We start from the raw sequence: 23,385 nt of genomic DNA, 5'->3' as shown, positions 1-23,385 counted from the left end.
ACTCTACTTCTTATTGAAATGGTATAAAAGCATTTTTGTATTTCAGCCTTTTTTGAAGGAAAATGAAACTGCCTAAATAGTAAAATGAGAAAGCTGAATGGTAAAGACTCCTATCTAGCATCTAATCCATACAGAAAAATGAATCATCATTGTGCACAAACTCAGGATTTTGCTTTTTCCTTGCCTTCTTCCACTTAAAACCTACATTGCTTCCCCAGATATTACATAACCATAGGTTACACAAAAGACCTTTCAGACTGGAGCAAAAAACTCCAGTATAAAGTGTGATCCCAAGTACAAGGAAAAATAAAAAAAAAAATCTAGCCTTTCACCATGAACATAAAGTCAGATAATTGCTCACTAACACTTTAAAAGAATTCAATAAGCCTTTTCAATAAAAGCTATGTACTGAACCTTCGGTCTGACCAAACGCTCCATACCAGCACCTTCCTGAAACACTCATAAACTGTCATCAACTGTGACTTCAAAATGGGACCTAGCTTATTTTATCTAACCCAATATCCAATACCCAATTTTGACAGAGGACAAAAGCAGATACCTGCTTTCTCCAAATTAGTACCATGTCATGATTTCAGCTACTATCATGATGCTGATCCTCCTTCTGATATCCTGTATTTTCTACTTATGCTGCTGTCTGTATCCTTGCCTGGTCTCAGTCAGCCACTCAACACAATTTAACAGGCATTAGAAAATACAATTACAGTATTCTATGCTGTCCCCCAGAAGCAAATTACTTCTAAGAAACTGAGTTTATTTTTAGCAAAAAACCAAACAGACAGAAAATTTCAGAAGAGTGCCAAAACTGAGGGACAAGAAGATATATATATATACACTGCCTAGAAGTTTGCCTGTTGATTACAGAGTTGATGTAGTAGAGTTGATGTTTTGATCTTGCAAGTCTCAATTTCTTTCCAGTTAGACAGGTGTATAAAAATGTTTTGCAATTAGTTGTAAAATAAATGTTTTTGTTACTTAAAGCAGAAGCTTTTTTGAGTAGAACCTCAAGCAGTCCAAGTATCTGCAAAGCTCATAAAACACTTCATCTGAGTCAGTTTTATTTTACTCAGTTATCTGAATGCTTGCCATTTGACATAAATCGACCAAAGCAGATAAATTCAGTCAAATAAAAATTTAGACAGTGCCCTCAGTTCAAACCACTAACAAGCATATAAAAATCCAGTCCTTATACATATTGTATAGGCTGAAATAGCTTTGATAATTCAAGCCAAATTGTTCCAATTCAAGGAATACTTAAGGCTAAAATCTGGCCCAATCATCCAAGTCTTAACTCATTTCTTTGCATTTGGTCACTAAAAATGTTTGATCATAGAGTGACCTCACTATTAAACAGTTCAACAACAGCAGGTAAAAAGACCAAAATGTACAGAGCAAGAACTGTATTTCAGAAACACAGTATTTATTTCCTTGTAAGAAAAGTACATGGATTTAGTTTTCCAACCACTAGACTGTGTTAGTCTATTGAGCAAAGTAATAAGTAACATGCATTACTGAATTAAGCTCTACCTGTATTGTAGGAGAAGAAGGTATTGATTTTGCAAAATCACTGATAGAAGACATTTCCCTGCAGTGGTAATTGGTTTAGGTTTTTAGCCTCAGTTACTCAGGAAGAAGAAGGAGACAAAACATACCCTTGAAATAACTGTTCAAATAAAAATTTTATGTACTGCAAGCACCCTAGACCATAAAAGAACAAAAATGGAAAAATTCCAGCACAGCTTTACAGAAAAGTGAATGTATAATGCTATTTTTATTGATACAGTCATCTACATACAGGAGGGGATTTGGTGTAGCAGGCAAGATCATGCTCTTCAAGGTCTGACTTCACTAGAGTTTCACTGAAGTTAATCAATGGACCACAAATGGTAGTGCTATGGAACATACCTGGCATGTGGGACAAGGGGCTTCACTTAGAATGAGCAGGACAACCCCTGCACTAGTCCCCTCACACATGCTTCAGAGTACATGGAAACAAGGTGGTTGGAATTTTATTTAACGCCATTTCTTTCTGCATCAGAAGACTTGCACTAACAAGGCTACCTTTGGCATTTTCAGAGCAAGGAGTGCCATAAACTAAAAGTCTACAAAGAGATGATATAATTTCTTTTCACAACTTCAGTTCTGTTGCTGGGAACGCAGAAGAATGGTTAGCCACAAACCCGTGCAACCATCTCAAAGGTTTCTACATTCCCCGAGTCTTTTGCCAGAAGTCTGGAGATACAAGATCAGAATTCTGGTGACCAGAATGTAGTAAGGTCAGAAGAGAAATCCCCCTAAAAATAATTACAGTTAAAATTGAATACTATTTTATGTTGCTAACCTCTCCACAGGTCATTAAGCAAAAGACCATCACACATTACCCAAGACCCCAGAAAACTGAGTTCAGAGTCAAGCTTGTCTTAAAAGAGCTCCTTCTGTTACTTACTTATGCTATTCTACATGAAGACAATGGTATTTTACTTCAGGGTATGTCGTGGTTTCAGCCCAGCCGGTAACAAAGGACCACGCGGCCGCTCGCTCACTCCTCCCGCCCCCCTCCGGTGGGATGGGGGGGGGGGAAGACGGAGGAGAGGAGAAAAAAAACAAACCTGGAACCTCGAGGGTTGAGATAAAGGCAGTTTACTGGAACAACACAAAGAAATTGCAACAACAACAACGGTACTAATGAAAAGGTATACAAAAAGAGTGATGCACAGTGCAACTGCTCACCACCCGGGACCCGACGCTCTACCACTTCCCCCACCGAAAAGAAGAGCCCACCCCCCGGCCCGCTCCCCCTTTATATACTGAGCATGATGTCACATGGTATGGAATAGCTCCTTGGCCAGTTCAGGTCAGCTGCCGCGGCTATGCCCCCCACCTACCAGGTTCCTGTAAAAAAATTAACTCTATCCCAGCTGAACCCAGGACATTATCCACCCCTTATTCTATACCATCTACATCATGCCCAGATCTTACATTTTCCAATCGACCACTACCACTTCCTTGTCTTATATATATAAGTATATGGACTTGCGTCCGTCCCCGTCGCCCCGCCGCACACACACACACACGCAAATGGTATTCCTTTAGCGTATGGGCTATCCCTCTAATGTGTCCATTGATTTTATTTAGTCCATGACTTTGGGGCTCCATCTGTTGTAACAGTTCTTCAGGATAAGAGAGATGGTGTAAGATGGTGGGTTGTTGTATGCTGCCCCTGGAACTTGTGGCTAGTACATTTGGTGCAACTCACGCCCTTAGTCTGCAGGTCGAAGATGTTGATCTTGAGGAAATTGCTGGGTGTCAGTTCAAGTTCTGTCGCTGTTGTACTTGGCTTAGTTTCAAAGTCCATCCCGCAGTCATTTGGGTAATTCTTACAGTAATACCCTTGATATGGCATATAGACACTATAGATACAATGACATGCATTGGCAGGGTATTTAGCAGTTAGGTATCATACAGCCCAATTCACTGGCTATTCTCTCCCAAAATCAAATCTCCCTGAGGTACACATCGAACTTCCCCATCCTTCTGCATCACCCACCAGGTGTACCCAGGTCCCTGAGCAAAAACAACCCCTTGAATGGGTTTGCCTCTGCTTGAGGGAGGACTAACCCAGACTGTCTTTCCTAACATACTCCTCATGCGCACTACAGGGACTTTATCGCCTTCTACAGTATGTGGAAGTCTTGGTTGGGCGGGGCCAGCCCGATTGGCGGATCCTCTAGTATTAACTAACCAGGTGGCTTTTGTTAAATGTGTATCCCAATGTTTGAAAGTCCCACCCCCCATCGCTCTCAATGTAGTTTTCAGCAGTCCGTTGTATCGTTCGATTTTTCCAGAGGCCGGTGCGTGATAAGGGATGTGATATACCCACTCAATGCCGTGTTCTTTGGCCCAGGTATCTATGAGGTTGTTTCGGAAGTGAGTCCCGTTGTCCGACTCGATTCTTTCTGGGGTGCCGTGTTGCCATAAAATTTTCTCTTCAAGGCCCAGGATAGTGTTCTGGGCAGTGGCATGGGACACAGGGTATGTTTCCAGCCATCCAGTGGTTGCTTCCACCATTGTAAGCACATGGCACTTGCCTTGGCGTGTTCGTGGGAGTGTGATATAGTCAATCTGCCAGGCCTCCCACTGTTTATATTTCAGCCATCGCCCCCCATGCGACAGGGGTTTTTGCCGCTTGGCTTGCTTAATTGCGGCACATGTTTCACATTCGTGGATGACCTGTGCGATAGTGTCCATGGTCAAGTCCACCCCTCGATCTCGAGCCCATCTATACGTTGCATCTCTCCCCTGATGGCCTGAGGTATCGTGGGCCCACTGAGCCATAAATAGCTCACCCCTACGTTGCCAGTCCAGGTCCACCTGAGACACTTCAATCTTGGCGGCCTGATCTGCCTGCTGGTTGTTTTGATGTTCTTCAGTGGCCCGACTCTTGGGTACATGAGCATCTACGTGACGTACTTTTACCACTAGCTTCTCTATCCGAACAGCGATATCTTGCCACAGTGCGGCAGCCCAAATGGGTTTACCTCTGCGTTGCCAGTTGCCCTTCTTCCATTGCTGTAGCCACCCCCATAGGGCATTTGCCACCATCCATGAGTCAGTATAGAGATAGAGCACTGGCCACTTCTCTCTTTCAGCAATATCTAATGCTAGCTGGATGGCTTTCACCTCTGCAAACTGACTCGATTCACCTTCTCCTTCAGCAGTTTCTGCAACTTGTCATGTAGGACTCCATACAGCAGCCTTCCACCTCCCATGTTTTCCCACAATGCGACAGGACCCATCAGTGAACAGGGCATATTGCCTCTCATTTTCTGGCAGTTTATTATACAGCGGGGCCTCTTCAGCCCGTGTCACCTCCTCCTCTGGCAACATTCCAAAGTCTTTGTCTTCTGGCCAGTCCGTGATCACTTCTAAAATTCCTGGGCGACTGGGGTTTCCTATGCGAGCTCGTTGTGTGATCAGTGCAATCCACTTACTCCACGTGGCATCAGTCGCGTGATGTGTAGAGGAAACTTTCCCTTTGAACATCCAGCCCAGCACTGGCAGTCGGGGTGCTAAGAAGAGCTGTGTTTCAGTACCAACCACTTCTGAAGCGGCTCGAACTCCTTCATATGCTGCCAATATCTCTTTTTCAGTTGGAGTATAGCGAGCCTCGGATCCTCGATATCCCCGACTCCAAAACCCCAGGGATCGGCCTCGGGTCTCTCCAGGTGCTTTCTGCCAAAGGCTCCAGGTAGGGCCATTCTCCCCAGCTGCAGTGTAGAGCACATTTTTAACATCTGGTCCTGTCCGGACTGGCCCAAGAGCTACTGCATGAACAATCTCCCGCTTAATTTGTTCAAAGGCTTGTCGTTGCTCAGGCCCCCATTTAAAATCGTTCTTCTTCCGGGTAACTTGGTAGAGAGGACTTACAATTTGACTGTAATTTGGAATATGCATTCTCCAAAAGCCCACAACACCTAAGAAAGCCTGTGTTTCCTTTTTATTAGTCGGTGAGGACATAGCTGCTATTTTGTTGATCATGTCCGCAGGGATCTGACGACGCCCGTCTTGCCATTTTACTCCTAAGAACTGGATCTCCTGCGCAGGTCCCTTGACCTTACTTTCTTTTATGGCAAAGCCAGCCTTCAAAAGGATTTGGATTATTTTCTTCCCTTTCTCAAAAACTTCTTCTGCCGTGCTGCCCCATATGATGATGTCATCAATATATTGCAGGTGCTCTGGAGCTTCACCTTTTTCTAGTGCAGTCTGGATCAGTCCATGGCAAATAGTGGGGCTGTGTTTCCACCCCTGGGGCAGTCGATTCCAGGTGTACTGGACACCCCTCCAAGTGAAAGCAAACTGTGGCCTGCACTCCGCTGCCAAAGGAATGGAGAAAAATGCATTAGCAATGTCAATTGTGGCATACCACTTAGCTGTCTTTGATTCCAGTTCATATTGAAGCTCTAACATATCTGGCACAGCAGCGCTCAGCGGTGGCGTGACTTCATTCAGCCCACGATAATCTACTGTTAGTCTCCAATCCCCATTAGATTTCCGCACGGGCCATATGGGACTATTAAAGGGTGAGTGAGTCTTGCTGATCACTCCTTGGCTCTCCAATTGGCAAATCAGCTTATGGATGGGGATCAGGGAGTCTCGGTTGGTGCGATATTGCCGCCGGTGCACCGTCGTGGTAGCAATTGGCACCTGTTGTTCTTCAACCTTCAGCAACCCCACAACTGAAGGGTCTTGGGAGAGACCAGGCAGGGTAGACAGCTGTTCAATCTCCTCTGTCTCCAATGCAGCTATACCAAAGGCCCAACGGTACCCTTTTGGGTCCTTGAAATACCCCCTTCTGAGATAATCTATACCAAGGATGCACGGGGCCTCTGGGCCAGTTGCAATGGGGTGTTTATGCCACTCATTCCCGGTTAGACTCATTTCGGCTTCCAATATGGTTAGCTCTTGGGATCCCCCTGTCACACCAGAGATACAGATGGGTTCTGCCCCTTTATAACTTGATGGCATTAGGGTACATTGTGCACCAGTGTCTACTAGAGCCTTATATTCCTGTGGGTCTGACGTGCCAGGCCATCGAATCCACACTGTCCAGTAGACTCGGTTGTCCCTCTCCTCCACCTGGCTGGAGGCAGGGCCCCTCTAATCCTGGTTAGAATATCTGTTACCCACTTTTTGCACATGTGAATCAGAAGTCCCTTCAAGAGGATCAGAAATGAGATCGGCCCATCTACTGCGCCCGGGGGACTGCTCACGGGAAACTGGAGCAGCAGTTTTCCAAGAAGAATCTTCTTTTCTGGTTGCTTTTTCTCGCAACTCCCGTACCCGTGAATCCAAGACTGAGGTAGGTTTTCCATCCCACTTCCTCATGTCCTCTCCATGGTCACGCAGGTAAAACCACAGGTTAGCCCGTCGTGTGTACTTTCTCTCTCCTCTCTCTTGGGCAGAGGAACGCTTACTCCCAATAACTGCAATGCGGGCCTGTACAGGTGAGGAGGAGGACATATCTACTTTGAATTGCTGGAACTCTCGGGACAATTCCTCTACAGCTGAGACACAGGCCCGTAGGGAGGAAGAGAGACTTCCTTCATATTGCCGGAGTTGGACAGCCAATTCATCCACCGTTTGTCCATAGCCTTCTTTCCAGGACATTACTGCCAATGAGTTGGCATAGGTTGGTGGTGCACTTCGTAGAAACTTCCGCCACATCGGTTGTGTGCATTGGACTTCATCTGGATCTGTGGGTGACTGCGCATTTTCTGGATCACTATAAATCACCTCCAGCACGGCTAATTCCCTCAGGTACTGGATACCTCTCTCCATGGTGGTCCACTTGCCTTGGTGACATGTAACTTCATCCCTGAAAGGGTATCTTTCCTTTACACCTAACAGAAGTCGCCTCCAGAGGCTGAGGACTTGTGTTTTTCTCCCAATCGCCTTGTCGATACCCCCTTCTCTAGACAGAGATCCCAACTGCTTGGCTTCCTTACCCTCTAATTCCACACTACTAGCCCCATTATCCCAGCATCGGAGCAGCCAGGTAACAATGTGCTCACCTGGGTGGCGGCTAAAATCTTTTCGCATGTCACGCAACTCACTCAGGGATAGAGATCGGGTAATTATTTCAGGTTCTGCCTCTTCCTCCTGTTCTCGCGATGACCCTGGTTCATCTTCATCTCTCACTGAGCGAACTGATTTCTTTGTGTGTTTCTTTTTCTGTACAGGGGCGACTGATACTGGCACAGGTTGGTTCTCTGGTTTAGTGGCAGTATCTGTCACCGGGGTAGGGGCAGCCACGGTACCTGTTGTCGTGGTAGGGGCAGCCACGGTGCATGTTGTCGGGGTTGGGGTAGCCACGGTGCATGTTGTCTTGTTTTCCATCTTTTCCCCCTTTTCCCCCTGGGGGTGCTGCATAGTATCAAGCAGGGTTTGGTAGATACCGGCCAGGGCCCAGCACAGTGTAGTGAGTTGTGTGTCTCTGGGATAGCCACAGCATTTTCCTTTCAAAAATTCTATCACTTCATGAGGGTTCTGCAGTTGTTCGGGAGTGAACTTCCAAGTCACTGGAGGTGAGAAGTTCTCTAGATACCTGCCCACATCCTCCCACATGCCGTGCCACCCATAAATATCCAGCTTTGGGACAGATCTCTGGGTGGTACTCTTAAAGAGCCTCTTTGTAGCCCTAGACAAGACCTGAAACATAGTCAGGAGGCATAGCACTAACAGCACACAGGCTTGCGCATCCCAAGGATATTCAAAATTCTCGAAAACTGTTGTAATTAGTTGGAAAGAGAAAAAGGAGGGGAACGGATGGGGGGAAGTATCCCCCCCTAACTTCCCCATGGCTTGGGTGTAATTACCAATAAAATCCGACAGAAGGTGCCCAAAGTCTGGAAATGATATCACTGCCTCATACAGATAACAGCTTAACCTCATGACCAGTGATGTAATCATTTCACAAGTCGACATTGCCCAGTACAGCAAAATGATAATCCCAATCACTCTCCCAGAGATGAGATACGCAACTACAGGCAATACATAAAGCATATAAGAACTTACAAAACGCCACCATGTAAACAGCTGAATCAACATTGTGACTAACATCTATTTATCTAGTATAAGAAATGCGTATGACAAATTTGTTTCAACACGCTCTGGCCAGATCTGTCGTTATCTCAACCCTTCGTGCCCCACGTTGGGCGCCAAAAAGGACTGTCGTGGTTTCAGCCCAGCCGGTAACAAAGGACCACGCGGCCGCTCGCTCACTCCTCCCGCCCCCCTCCGGTGGGATGGGGGGAAGACGGAGGAGAGGAAAAAAAACAAACCTGGAACCTCGAGGGTTGAGATAAAGGCAGTTTACTGGAACAACACAAAGAAATTGCAACAACAACAACGGTACTAATGAAAAAGTATACAAAAAGAGTGATGCACAGTGCAACTGCTCACCACCCGGGACCCGACGCTCTGCCACTTCCCCCACCGAAAAGAAGAGCCCGCTCCCCCTTTATATACTGAGCATGATGTCACATGGTATGGAATAGCTCCTTGGCCAGTTCAGGTCAGCTGCCCCGGCTATGCCCCCCACCTCCCAGGTTCCTGTAAAAAAAAAAATTAACTCTATCCCAGCTGAACCCAGGACAGGGTATTACATCAATTGCTCAAAGGCCTCTTTGACAGACTGTGCCACTTGTCATATAAAGCATTTTCTGGGGGTGAAAAAAAGAAAGCAAACCAAATCCTCTTCATCAATGGCAGATGTAAATAGCTAATAAGGAAAACAGTGAAGCAGAAATAACCGGAAACTGACAGTAAACTTTCTCATACCTTAAACCAAGGAAGAACAGATGGTAGAAGAGAATTGCTGACTTTCAAGACAAACAAAAGAGTTTACTCTCAGAAAACCTACAACTCTGCAGCATGGGATAGAAAATTTAACAATCCTCATCAGAAAAAAATCACGTAGATGTGAAGGCAAATTAAGGGATCACAGTTTAATACAGATACAAGTAAATGTTTTACAGATTTACATCATAGGGTTTGAAGAGATACTTACAGATGAAAGCTCAACTAGCTCTTTACCAAAATATTGTATCACAGGTGAACTATTCAGATCTTTCATGATACAACTTCAGAATATTCCTGAGATTACCCCATTTGTAACAAAAATCAGATTACTCTAAAAGAATACAAATCCAACTACATTTGGTGCAATAGTTCAAAATCCTTTAATTTAGTGAACTGTTGGTCTGACTGGCAACAACCAGAGCCTTGATAATGGGCATTTCCATCACAGTGGAACATAACATTTTGTTATATCACTGGCAAGTAACATTTAAGGTCAAAAAATACAGGTCTTAAATGAGACTAGATCAAGGACAGCAAGTTCCAAAACACTGGAACAAACTGAAGATAAATGTCCCTTGCTTCTAAAACACATGGTTCACTACCATGCTTTTGAATACAAAGCATAGCATTTCTATCTTGAAAGATAAAAGACATATGCAATGTGGATCAAGGCAGTAATAATAATCGATGCATATGTACAACAAATTCTCTTTTGTGCTCCATGCCATTCAAGCTTATGAAGTGTCACCAACTGATACCTGATAATTATATTTTTCAGCAGTGGTTTGTTTCACAGTTCTTCATTTTCACACAATGCTTGTTAGCCTGTACTGCAAAGTGCTCCACAGATATCCAACAACTGCTTTCAGACCACTGAATTACTATTTTTGAACTGACTTAGCAATAGAAAATGGACCCAAGATTCAGGATTAGCCCATAAATTCAAAACTTTACATATAATGACTTCAGACTGCAAAATTTCTATTTTAAAAAGCACTGTTGCTTGCAGTTAAGAGATGTCACCTGGGAATGCTTCAGATTCTTTTCAAATAAGCAAGCTGTCACCTTACATAGAAAGCAGTACCACTTCACACATCCCAAGTAGTAAACTACCAGAGCCAGATGCTGTTAGAACTGACACTTGCTGTCCTTATCTGTCCCGCATTTATTTATGTCCTTATGTTGCATTGCTTCTCATTTTGCCCAAGGCCAAGAGTTTGATTCTCTTAAATTGCAGACCATTTCTGCCCTTCTGGAGAAGTGTCTGCCCTATGAAAAACACTTGTTTACCCTTCACAGCAGAAGTTTCATGAACAGAAGTATCAGAATGATGCACTTTGCATTAGCTTTGACACACTTGTAGTTTCGGTTATAAGATATCAGCATAATTTCTGGCTTAAAGCCTCATCAGTGATGGAAGTCAAAAACTTCAGTGATACAAAGCCAGAACTGCTTGTGAAATTAGGAAGTCAGGACCCTCCAAAAAACTTCCACTTCAAGCTTAATAGAGGGAAGGGTCTACGTTGAACAGCATCATTACACACTTAATACAGTTTATATTGACACTGACAGAAACTTAGCACCATTCCAACATAGAGTGTAAGAGTTCTTACATTTATGCTCTTGGTAAGCATAACAAAACTACCTACAGTGAAAAATTGGGATGGAAGTAAAGGCTGACAAGAACTCAAACAGAAAAACTAATTTGATGAAACAGTCAGCTTCAGCAGCCTTTCTCGCCTCCAACCACTAATAAGTCTAAATATTCTGCCTTAAGTATTATATTTATAGTAAATGACTGGAAAAAACATCAGACTACAACACCAGAATAGAAATGAGAAGAAATTATTCTTAGATGTTCATTCTCTTCAATAAAAGAAATTATAGACAAGAGTATGGTATAAACTCTTATTTGTCAGTAAACGTGCTCAGAAGCTCAACAGAAAAACATCCGAAAACCAAAATGGAACAGTTACATGCAATAGCCATGCTATGTACAGAAAAACACTGGAAAAAGGAACAAAATTTAACAGCTTCAAATGGTTTCAGAGTGAAGATCTGAACTGACTATTGCAAAATCAGCCAGAGGGAAAACAAGCATATTGTCACATTTAATGGATCACAGTGGCTTAACTACAATTGGATATTTAGACCACAAATACTCCATCCAAGAATATCACTTTGGTTACAGTATTAACCTATTCATTCATGCAATTGTCAGTATTTCTTGATACAGCAGGCAAGCCTAACATTTTCAGCCAACAGAAAGAAAGAAGCAGTTTTCAACTCATACAGCATATTTATCTATACAAAAAAACCTGACTTCTACTTTGAATCTCGACCCGGGCTTGTAGCAAAGATGGCCCCAAAACCAGGCCTGCAGTAAACTAGCACCTGATTATCCAGGGTTAAGGAACTGGAAACAGTAGTAGTGACTTCTAACAGGTCATTGCTTACACAAGATGTGCAACTTTTAGCTCACACCTTACCAATGCAGCTCAGGACATCTGTTGACTTTTGAGGGTAGAATCGAAATAAGTGTTGGCCACCTGATAACCAATTTAAGAAGTAAAATGTATCCACTAGTTAGGTACCTTCTCTAAGACATGTTTAAGTTCACGCGTTACATTAAACACCATTACATCTGAGCATCTACAAAAGCAACAAGAACATCATGCAGTGATTAATTATTCTTACTGTAACATCAAAAACCCCAGATTCATTCATTTCAGTTAAATTGTGACCTACAAGCCTGTCACCAACAGGAACAAGGACCAGGTTCAAAGGCTGATCTCACCATCATGAACCAGCGTACTGTAATACATGAAATACCAACAGAGTAACTGTGTATTTGTGTGCATGTGTGCACATATTCAGATATGTAAAATAAGCAAGGACATTTTTATTTAAAAATAAAATAAAAACTGGTAAGCTAGGATAAGAAAAACCACCTATTTATGTAGTTAGAAACACAGCAAAAGTTACAACTGGCCTGAAGACAGCTAATACCGCAACAGGATTAATTATGTAGGTAAGTACCAAAAAACTCTGCAAAGCTTAAAAAAAAGACAGCGAAGATGAGACCTACACAATGCAGAGAATGGTATCTCATTAGATGGTTTTCATTAAATTCCCTGAATTCATCTATTAGGGACCCAGTTTTAAATACAGATTGAAGTAACAAATTGTATGAATTCTTTTACAAGACTGACAAGGAAATGATATATGAAATAGAAAAAAGAAAATGTTTCCAAGAGAATCATCACTTGTTTAAAGAAATAAAAGCCCATTAGGTTACAGGCAGATTTTTGCCAAATTATGGATTCACATACACACGCTTAGGTAGAAGTCTCTTTCCTCAAAAACCTTTGCCAGGAAACAAAGAATTTTGAAATAGAAATTAGGCTCTGACCAAAACGCTGCCAACACAAGCAGTTAAGTTTAGATTAGTTTAAATACAACCACCAAAGCTTTACAAAACCTTATGTATTGGCTTTATGTGGCAAGGTTTTGGGGGGGGGGGGGGGTTACAGGGGTGGCTTCTGTAAAAAGCTGCTGGAAGCTTCCCCTATGTCCGACAGAGCCAATACCAGCCGGCTCTAAGATGGACCCACCACCAGCCAAGGCCAAGCCAATCAGCGATAGTGGTAATGCCTCTGTGATAACATTTTTAAGAAGGAAAAAAGTTGCTGGGATGGACAGAAACGGCAGCCAGAGAGAGAGAGAGAACATGTAAAAGAAACAACCCTGCAGACACCCAGGTCAGTGAAGAAGGAGGGGGAGGAGATGCTCCAGGTATCAGAGCAGAGATTCCCCTGCGGCCCATGGTGAAGACCATGGTGAGGCAGGTTGTCCCCCTGCAGCCCATGGAGGTCCACAGTGGAGCAGATATCCACCTGCAGGCTGCTGAGGACCCCACGCTGGAGCAGGTGGGTACCCGAAAGAAGCTGTGACCCCATGGGAAGCCTGCACTGGAGCAAGCTCCTGGCAGGACCTGCAGATCTGTGGAGAGATGAGCCCACGGAACAGGTTTTCTGGCAGGACTTGTGACCCCATGGGGGACCCATGCTGGAGCAGTGTGCTCCTGAAGGACTGCACACTGTGGAAGGGACCCAGGCTGGAACAGTTTGTGAAGAACTGCAGCCCGTGGGAAGGACCCACATTGGAGAAGTTTGTGGAGGACTGTCTCCTGTGGGAGGGACCCCATGCTGGAGAAAGGGAAGAGTGTGATGAGTCCTGCCCCTGAGGATGATGAAGCGGCAGAAATAACGTGTGATGAACTGACCGTAAACTCCATTCCCCATCCCCCTGCGCCGCTGGGGGGGTTGGTAAAGAATCCGGGAGTGAAGTTATACCTGGGAAGAAGGGAGGGGTGGAGGGAAGGTGTTCTGAGATTTGGTTTTATTTCTCATTACCCTACTCTGGTTAATTTGTAATAAATTGAGTTAATTTTCCCAAGCTGAGTCTGTTTTGCCCATGACAGTAATTGGTGAGTGATCTCTCCTGTCCTTATATCAACCCACAAACCCTTTGTTGTATTTTCTCTCCCCTGTCCAGCTGAGGAGGAGTGATAAAACATCTTTGGTGGGCACCTGGCATCCAGCCAGGGTCAACCCACCACACCTTCCCTTAATTTTTCAAAGCAATATTTTAATATAATAATACTTGGTACTTAAGGTTAGTTGTCAGAACTTGAGACTCATACGACAGCAAGCATCCAGTAAGAGATACCATACTAAAGTTGGCTTTCATATAATCTACTCAAGAAGCTTTGCATCCATACAGTTAATAAAGAAAATAAAAACCCAAAGGCTCTTTAAAAGTTGTCCAGTAAGCACTACAATCCGAATTAATGTTGCAGTTGCAAACAATGAAAAATTGAGACTTGAATTTTAAATAATTTTAATTTTAAATACCAGCATAATTTTAAATACCAGCTTCAGTTCTGCCCATTAGAGTCTTTAAGAATCCTTCAGTACAAGTCTAAGCTATTACACAGTGAAGGAAATGTTTAAAACAAGCTTAAAAATTAAGATTAAAATATTTTTTTTTATATTGAGTGATTAAAAAACACTACATTATGAGCAACTTGTGAGAGTATTTGAAGAGCTATGGTTTCTAGATAAGCTCAAATAGGTAGATTAACTGACTTTCTCCAACACTAAGTTGCAACAATAATACACTGTAAGAAGTTTCTCTTCCTCCATCAGGTTTTAGACTTTGTGCAGGTTTCTTCCCCCAACGCTAGAAAAAGCCACAGGAAAACACCACAAAAGAGGCAAGAAGAACAAGCACACTGCAAACTGTATTTCATTGCATCACAAAAGAAGGGGGGGGGGGAACTGAAAAAAAAACCCACCCATACAACCAACAAAGAAGTATGAGAGAAGATTTTCTAATTGAGGCCAAGTAGTCACATGAATCTATACTTCAAGCTCTCACCTTAAAGTAACTCAGTGGAAAATTATGCATTGCAGGCCAGTAAACTCACTGTTAGTTTACTGACCTTTCACATCTTGAAGAGATACTCACTTTTCCACAGAAAGATCTTCAGAGTTCTTCTGTTCTGCCTTCTCAAAAAACCTTTATCAACTTCTTTCCACAAAAAGGAGGGATACACTATTGGTGAGGCATTACTCCATCAATAGATTACTCCAGAGGAATGTGTCATCTCTAGGAATACCCCGGCTTCATTCTGAGTTCCACCAGTTTTCTACTACTTTCATTTCTAGCTCTGCCAATTCCCCTAAATTCAACATATTTTGCTTTGGCCTCCCCCATCAGGTATATGTAAGTATTAAGCTATCAATTTTAATACTCTGTAGACAGCATCGCTGGAACACACATCCACAGAACCAGTACATGAAAGGCAGTAAATTATTTTTTTAAGGTTACAAAAGTCTTGAAAGGAACTTTTCTTATTTCTGTACTTCACTGAAACCTCACAATCTTGTCAACAGAATACCTGCAATTTAATTTTTTTATTTTTTTTTTTTTAAATCTAGTTTCCTAAGGGAGCCACACCTGCTACAAACCAGTTGAACCCAGACTAATACTATTCTTTACCGAAAGAGTACCCTGGGAACTGAAGGACTGCTATCTAATCTGGCCCTAGCCCACTGGCACAGCAGTACTGGACAGACAGTCAGCCGCCATGTAAGTAGCTCAAAATGGGCTGCAGCCAAGGTCGTAGCATGAAACACAGGACAGTTTTCAAAGGATGAGAGAATTAGGGGAATTGAGGTATTCTGAAGAAGTGAAGTTACAGGGGAAAAGGTGACAGGACACATCAATAAATAAAAAAGGTTTTGCTAGTTCTTTCCCATGATATGCTTTTTCTTTCTAAGATATGTATGCCAGCATACACCCCTGACTGTATACACAAGGAAAAGCTCCATAACCAACAATGCAACAATACAGCCCAGGGAAGCTAACAACTGACTGGAAAGGTCAAAATTCACTTTTTTACTTTTCCCCCTCAAGTAGGTTTAAAAGAAAGCATGTTTTAATTTAAGCTATATTTGTATGGTAGCAGAGCCTAGAGACCTCTAAAATAATGGCAAAATTATGCAACAAATACTCAGCAATGGTACTTCACTGATCCTATGAAGCCAAGGATGAAGGTCACACCAAAGGCCAAACACATACTCAAGATACTGTGGTAGTAGGGACACTACAGAAGGCTTAATTAAAAGGATTTCAAATCACAGCAGGTCAACAAGAACTGGCAACATCCCCAAATGGTTTCTATTAAATTGTACTGCCCATCCACAGGTTATTTTTCACTTAATTATTCTTCCTATCCTGCCATATGCTTAATGATTTTGTTCATGGCTTTAAAACCGGGGGAGGAGGATATCAGACTAGCAAAGAACAAGTAGCTGTGAGCAGCTGAGGCTCTTGGGTACCACTGGTTGGCTTGATGAATAAACTGCCCCAGAAAGAGAACAAATGAAAGGAGTAATTCTAATCAGAACATGATCCATCACCAGAAGATACCAGTATTAAAGCAGACCAAGTTTTCTCCAGTGAACAATAAGAGTGTTTTAAAATCAGAGTGTGCTTTTTCTTTAACACAACTTGAATCTTGCAAAATACAGCCCTTTCCTTTGCGTCCATGCCAAAAAGCCATGTTTAAACCAAAACATTTGAGGTGCATAGAATTACAAATGAAACACTGTGACAATACTGCATGAGTTTTTCTTTTATATTGTAATCTACAGGTGATCTACAAGGCTAAAGCGACAATTAGAAAACAAACCAGACAATTTACTATAGGAGAGGTTTCAAAACAGCTTTCAGAGTCAAAGCTACCAAACAGTTGTTCAAGAAATAGGAACTGTCCTCTGCAAAGTCACTTGACTCTAAGTGTTCTGCACTTTGCAAATCAGATGATTTAAAAAAAAAAAAGTAAAATAAAATTTAAGAGTCTAACCTCTAATAAGGCTCATGAAGCCTGAACACCTTAAAGTATACAGCTCTAAGAAAAGCCACCCCAAATAATTGTTCTTAGGTACATAAAGTCTATAGGAGAAAAGAATTTTTTTTAAATTATGACTTTGCATCTACTTGGGTGTTGGTTCAAATCACGTTACCAGCATAATTTCAATGCAACAACAACAAAAGCAGGATTTCCTGATTCAGTGTTTAGAAAAAGGACACATTAAAAAGCAACTCTTTGTTCCACACCTCATTACAATAAAACAAAAACACAGGCCCACTACTTAAGTGTAATTATATTAATAAACAGACATAACTACAATTTCACAATTTGTGAGCTACTAACCATAGTAGTATTACTTTTGGAAGTTTTCTTTTCTTAAGCATCTGACTTAAGCATGTACTTTCCTCCAAAAAAAACCTATACAGCAGAAAAATACAGAGAATACACTTTGTATTTCAAACAGACCAAATATTTATGTTGGGTTCTCAAGTGTTTCAACATCTTATACTTGAAGAGATTACACAAGATTATGAAGGACGCAGCCTACCTAGGCAAACTTGGCATTTTTTCTACTGGTGAGCTTTAATATTTCAGAGGTAGAAGTAGTTGGTTTAAATCACTATTTAAATGTCATCTTTTGAAAGCATCAAGAATACAGCTCAGTTTAATGCATGTTTCTGCCTACTTTGTCTTACACTCAGAGGAAATGCTTGGTTTTGTAGAATAAAAACTAACAAGTCATTTCAGAAATAGCGTGATTTAAGCTACTGATTAGCCTTTTAGAATATGACTAATATGAAATTCATTGTCTCATGAAGATTTTAAAGACAAATCACTTGCCAATGACAACTGATCAATAAGGAAAACAAAGGGCTATCTCAGCCTTCAGTTTTGGAAGAGAAGTTTAGAAACACTACCAAAAAAACCCATTACAACTTAGAGAAAATGTAAATACAGTTAGTGAGATATAAACATTGAAATGTTTATTATGGCTAAATATTATAGAGTAACCCCAGTTCCTATTAAGATTAAATTTTCAATTATTCTTAAAACATTAAATATAAAAGGATACTTTAACATCAACTTTTTATATTTATATGCATGTAGTTCATAAACACTTCACCCTTTAGTTACATTTAATGTAAACACCAGAACACCTGGAAATTAGAAACTGTATTTACAGAAAAGACTTCACTAGCATTATAGGCCTCAAATAAAGTAATTTTACTGAGTCCTGACTCAAAGAGCAAATTACAGGACAGAGCACTGCCCACATGGCTGAAATGAAGCCACCCAAAGCAATGCCCCCAATCAGCTTAGATCAGCTCAGATAAGGAGCACCTATGTCCTGAACCTGCTCCAGAAACCATGCTCCAGGCTATTCAACAAAAGCCCTCCCTCCAACTCCACTGGCACAACAGAAGCGCAGGAAACCACCACACACTGCTATGGGCAGCCCCATCATCTCCAGGGCAATGATAGTAACTCAGCAGCCTGGGGAATACATTCATCATGCCTTATGCACAAGAAAGGTTCTATAAATCTGATCTATCTCCCTGCAAAAATTCCTACTGGAAACAATGTCAGATCTGTTGGATGCTGTACTTACTACTTCCTCTGTGACAAATATCTTACACAGTTAAACTCAAAACTGATTTGTTTCTACAACAGTCAGTACAGCTGTATGACCGTATGGGCAAGTCCCCCCCAAAACACTGACCTGGTGACTTTTTGTACTACATATTTCAAGACAAAGAAGCCAGATACCACACCATGTGCATCTATTAAGTTTAACTGATAATTCCAGTTATATATTAACTGATATATATTATATATATAATTATAATATATATAATATATATTATATATAATAATTATATTATATATTATAGATATTAACTGATAATAAATGGACAGCTGGAAAGTAGTTTCTGTACAAATGCATTAGCTGCAATATCAAGCCTCACAGACACCTGAAAATTGCTGGACACAGAGATTGCAGATCCCAAACACGATTTGTTTTCTTCCTTGTACCTGTTTAGCAACCACGAGCATTGTTTTTCTCATTTTTCATTTCAGAACAAACAGGTAACTCACTGACACTGAAGTACCTATAAATAAAGCATAGCCAGCAGGCTAGTAATTGTGCAATCTACAGCAGAAGGCAGCCATGCACACACAATTCTTGGTAGTAGAAAGAGCGAGAGAGTATTTTACATTATCTCCAAGAGATGATATATACAGTACTTCTTCAGCCAGCACTGACCATATACAGATGAGCACTACATTCTAAAACTTTTAAGTTTTAGTAAGTAGATTACAGATAATTCCATCTACTATTACAGAACTGTACCATAATGTCAGCTAAAGACCTCAAACCAAGTCAGAGTACAGTATCTCAAAGGATGAACGCAGCAATAAATAATTACAATTCCAAGAATCTAATTGCACATTATATTACAATGTTTACCAACGAAAGTGATCAGTAATACACAAACTACTTCATCTTCATATTTAAAACAGACATTCTTCCCGGGCATACTATTACCAAGCACACCACTTTGAAACACAATCATTTCTCTCCCCTGACCCTCCCCAGATGTTGGGAGTACTAAAACATCAGCCCTCATTTTATTTAAACACTCACTTTCAAGTATCTGATTTCTACACTTGGGGGTTGGAAGGAGAGAATTAGATGCATTTTTAATTTAGAAAACTACTGCCAATTCCCCCAGTAAACTTCCAGACAATGGTACAATGGCAAATTAATTAAGTCTTAGTATTAAATACTAAAATATTAGACGTAAAACTAGTAACAAAATTTTCTGATCAAGATCTAATTTTCAATCTAATTTTGGACCAACTTTTCTTCTTGACAGTCACAATTTTCTACAATTCTTGTAACTGCAATTGCACTAGACTGTACTACAGGCAAACATAAGAACACCAGGGTAATTTTACACACGTTCTCCAGGTCTAATACATCACTACATCTACTACTCGTGCTTTAAGTGACTTGCTTTTTGCAAGAATGAAACTTGGAAGTACAAATTATACCCCATTCTGGAATAATACTTTATGAAGACAGTTCCCTCCCTTCCTCCTCCCTTTTTCCCATAGATGGCAGAAAACCAATTCTTACTTAAGACTAAACAGTCTTGTACCAAATAAATCATTATGTACTTGGATGCTAGATTACAAGGAACCTGTAATCAAGTTCCAAAAGAAAAAAGCAACCCTCAAATTTTAAAATTCTAACTCACTTTGTAATCAAAAGATTATAAGTGATCTACAATGAGTTTTCACCAATTTGACCTTGATTTCTAACTCTGTCAATAGTACTATTATGTTACATGCTACATGTACATAACAACTGCACAAGATATTCACTGTATTGATGACAAAACATCAAAGCTTTATCAAGCTAGCCAAATTACAAAAGATAAAGGTAGACATCAACAGAGAGACAGCTGGCTATTATAAAACAAATTTTTTCTTATTATTTTTAATGATTAGCATGTCAAAACTGGGTCATATATCCAGTATATACATACCAGTTACATACAAATATACCCCACCTTAATAATGGCCTACCATCATACAAGTACTCAAAAGAGGGAGAAAAAAGGAAATCTGATGTCCTAGCAGAACAGATGACAATTTAGGTCATCACTGAAGCCTGAATGAACCTTTCTGCATGGCATTATTCATCCATACTAACTAGAATTTCCCATTCTCTCTAGTCCATAGGGAACACATTGTTTACATTTGGTTTCCTTTGCAACCATAGAAACTAGAAAGGTTTGTTTAAATTAAAGCTTTGATTTTATAGCACAGTTTTGTGGCCACAGAAATGCAGGATATACAGGATCCTGCTGCCTGGTTATGTGCAAGGAAAGATTTCAACTTTACTTTTGGATCCCAGTTTGCCATGTTGCACGCAACTGTAAAAGCAGTTTGATTTTTTAATTCAAATGAAAATCCAAGTTCAAATTACTTCTATTATGTCACACGTGCAAGTCACATTTTAAACTAGATCCACACCAAACTTTTTTCTTAGACTGTATGAACTATACAGTTCTCATTCTTTATTCTCCTCATCTACTTGCATATCAGACAACATGTTCTTTTTAAACACTCTAGATTTAACAGTCTAGAAGTGGAAGATCTATGTTTTGCATGACCTCATGAGAAAATACATTTACATCATCATCATAGATTTTAAGAACTACGTCAATATACTTCTAATGAATATACTTCACCATCAACAACAAAGAAACAAACTTACCTACTACCATGAGTGTGAATTCAAATCCTCTCTTCACAGACTTCCGGTAAACTTGATTTGGAAGATTTGCAAACCCCACATATCCTTCAAGGTTCTTCTGTTGCTAAAGCAAGAGATATTTAGGGAAGAAAAAAAAAGTTAAAAGAAAAGCTTGTAACTTATTACTTTGCTTGTCTTTTTTTTTAGTCACTTACACATTCACTTCATTTTCACATTTTGAGAAAGGTGCTATCTACCCAACTTCTCAACAACCTAAGCTGTCTACATCAAAGACAGTCCAATGAACTGCAACAATAAATAAGAAAAATTGATTTGTTTTTGACTGGATAGCCAAAAGACTGGCACAGAAAGTTAGCTATGCTAATGGTACTTTGAGCAAGTACAATTACCACATTATGACTGCGCAAGCACCAGAGCGTACAAGCACAAACAGATTAAAATAAAATAAACTTTGTCCCAATGCCCATTTGAAATGCAGGCAAGTAGTATGAGTATAGCTTTCCTATACTCCCAAGAGTCATGGTGGTACTCCCCCAATATAATTGGGACTAACTTGACGCCCTCTACTTCTGAGTCACACAGCTGGAGGCCTTCATGTTAAATCTAGATCTACACTAATGCAGCATGCATTGCAACACACCCTCCATTAAGGCAAAACTTCAGTTGCCTTGTACTGTGAAGAAGTTATTCAAAATATTGCCTGCTATGAAAAGAGAGGAGAATTATGGATGTTAGCCATTACTCCTCACCACATTTTCATTAATGTTCAAGATGCTTAAAATGCGTCTCCCTCACTATACTAGACCTGGCGATCCTCAGAGACCAGCCATGCTACTTTTAAACTGCTCTTCCAGTAGAATCCGAGAAATGTGTTTGGTATCACAGCAGGTCTGAGGATTGTCTTATGAGACAAGACAGTTTAGTTCCTTTACAGAGAATCTGAAAATACTTTCAGAGACAACTGTCTATTTAAAGCAACACAAGGTACTATTTCTCATGGAGCATTATCATGATTTCAGCCTTTAGGTTTTACATCCATCCAAAGTTGAGAGGATGTGATTTGATACTACCTCAATTTCAGAGCTTGAGAGTTATGTACCTCCACAGAGCTGCAGCACTGTCTACAAGTTTACATTCCCCTCCCTAAGATTATCTTCAAGAGGATAGAGGAATTCTAAAAAGTAATTAAAAAAAAAAAGATAATCTGTTCTACTACAGGTACTATTGCCTCAGAACTTCTGCATATGGGATAGAGTATGGTTAATTTAAGTTTGGTATGTGGTTGACTCATGCTTATTTGTATATTTTTTCTAAAATTGACAGAATAAACTTATTACAGTAATAACTCCTAGAGTTTAATTTTATTTTTTTTTAATTAAAGCAAACCTTCCTTGCAAGTATGTAAAACACTATCCCTTTTCCCTTTTAAAGCACCGAATGCCAGAAGAACTAACTTCTTTGCAATCCAACAGCACTAATCAATGAATTGACCCTCTGCTTTAAGTCACATAACTGATTTCTCCATTTGGCAAACAAACGATTATTCTCAACCAATGCTACACCACTACAAAGACATATTATACTGGTGCTATCACCATATTTAAATAAGTCTGAAAAGTGCAAACTTAGCAGGACTACTTTGAAAAAGATAGATTTAATACTACTGCAAATTAGTAGCACCTCTCATTTAGTGATAATACACTGCATCAATTCTCCTTCAAGTTTAAAAAAAGGCAGAATCTTTGAACTCATTAACTCATACAGAATAAGAGAGGAACATCTAATGATAGCCAGCTAAAGCTAGGTGTTACAGTTTCAAGTTCAAACACACACAATGCAACAAATGTTATTACTTCTCTAAATGTAGGAAGGTTTGCCTTGTGTCATCAAGAACTTTTTTTAAGATGCTTTTTGTTTCAATTCAGCCTTTGATGCAGCAAGAGTCTCATCTGAAAGTTTTCAAAATACTAGAAAAAAATCAGCCAGGAATTTAAAAATCCAAAGACTGTTTTACTTTTCCAATCTATTACTGCAACTACATGTGAGGAATACAATCTATCACAATCTAAAACCCCGAACAGGAGCCAATGCTTCAGAGATATGATATGCAAGTGTCTTATAATATTATATCTTTAATATTAAGATATTAAAAAGCTCTTTAACAGTGCAGGTCCTTAATAACTATTAAGGATATGCAACTGCTATTCATGCTACCAGATGTAAAATATGTCATCACAGTCAGACACTCCTTATATTTCTACTTTTCAATCACCTG

At 40.5% G+C, this 23,385-nt stretch overlaps 1 protein-coding gene across 3 annotated transcripts in view; it reads right to left on the bottom strand.

The window, feature by feature from the left end:
* SEPTIN7 (septin 7) overlaps window positions 1-23,385 on the bottom strand; it is an 88,125-nt gene that overhangs the window by 48,682 nt on the left and 16,058 nt on the right. For 2 of the 3 annotated variants that reach the window (XM_069809349.1, XM_069809354.1), the window contains one exon: window positions 21,111-21,213. In XM_069809349.1, coding sequence (XP_069665450.1) covers window positions 21,111-21,120 — 10 coding nt within the window. In that variant the 5' untranslated portion in view covers window positions 21,121-21,213. Of the gene's footprint in view, window positions 1-21,110; window positions 21,214-23,385 lie in introns of those variants that run through there. The other variant, XM_069809359.1, reaches the window with a different exon arrangement.

The sequence above is a fragment of the Haliaeetus albicilla genome, chromosome 2, assembly GCF_947461875.1.
Source record: "Haliaeetus albicilla chromosome 2, bHalAlb1.1, whole genome shotgun sequence".
NCBI lineage: Eukaryota > Metazoa > Chordata > Aves > Accipitriformes > Accipitridae > Haliaeetus > Haliaeetus albicilla.
This window is presented reverse-complemented; position numbering and strand designations above follow the sequence as displayed.